This window comes from Penaeus monodon, chromosome 33 (assembly GCF_015228065.2).
Source record: "Penaeus monodon isolate SGIC_2016 chromosome 33, NSTDA_Pmon_1, whole genome shotgun sequence".
Taxonomy (NCBI): domain Eukaryota; kingdom Metazoa; phylum Arthropoda; class Malacostraca; order Decapoda; family Penaeidae; genus Penaeus; species Penaeus monodon.
The window spans coordinates 20,820,637-20,820,920 of record NC_051418.1 but is presented as its reverse complement, the minus strand read 5'-3'; the positions used below and the strand labels follow the sequence as shown (position 1 = coordinate 20,820,920).

Sequence of the window (284 nt, the reverse complement as noted above, 5' to 3'; positions counted from 1 at the left end):
CGTCCAACTTCTCCATCACCTCGTCAGACGTAGCGAGAGTGGGCGTGACACTCGGTCCGGGCCCTTCAGTCGCCTGTGGTTCCTCACAGGGGCGCTACAACAGCCCTTCTTCGGTCGAGGTCACTTCCTTCACCCTCTGCGCCTCCGTCAGGTTACACGCTTCACACAAGGAATCGACGCTCTTCCGATACAGAGGACGTGATAGGAATGTCAGCGTCGGTAGGTGAATATGGCATTTACTGTTGGCGATGGTTTGTCTTTTTTAAGAATAATTTTGGCGTTTG

At 53.5% G+C, this 284-nt stretch overlaps 1 protein-coding gene across 1 annotated transcript in view; it reads left to right on the top strand.

Annotated features, from left to right (window-relative positions):
* Positions 1-284, top strand: part of LOC119594297 — a 14,675-nt gene that overhangs the window by 6,400 nt on the left and 7,991 nt on the right. The window contains 1 exon segment of the mRNA XM_037943358.1: positions 28-219. Coding sequence (XP_037799286.1) covers positions 28-219 — 192 coding nt within the window.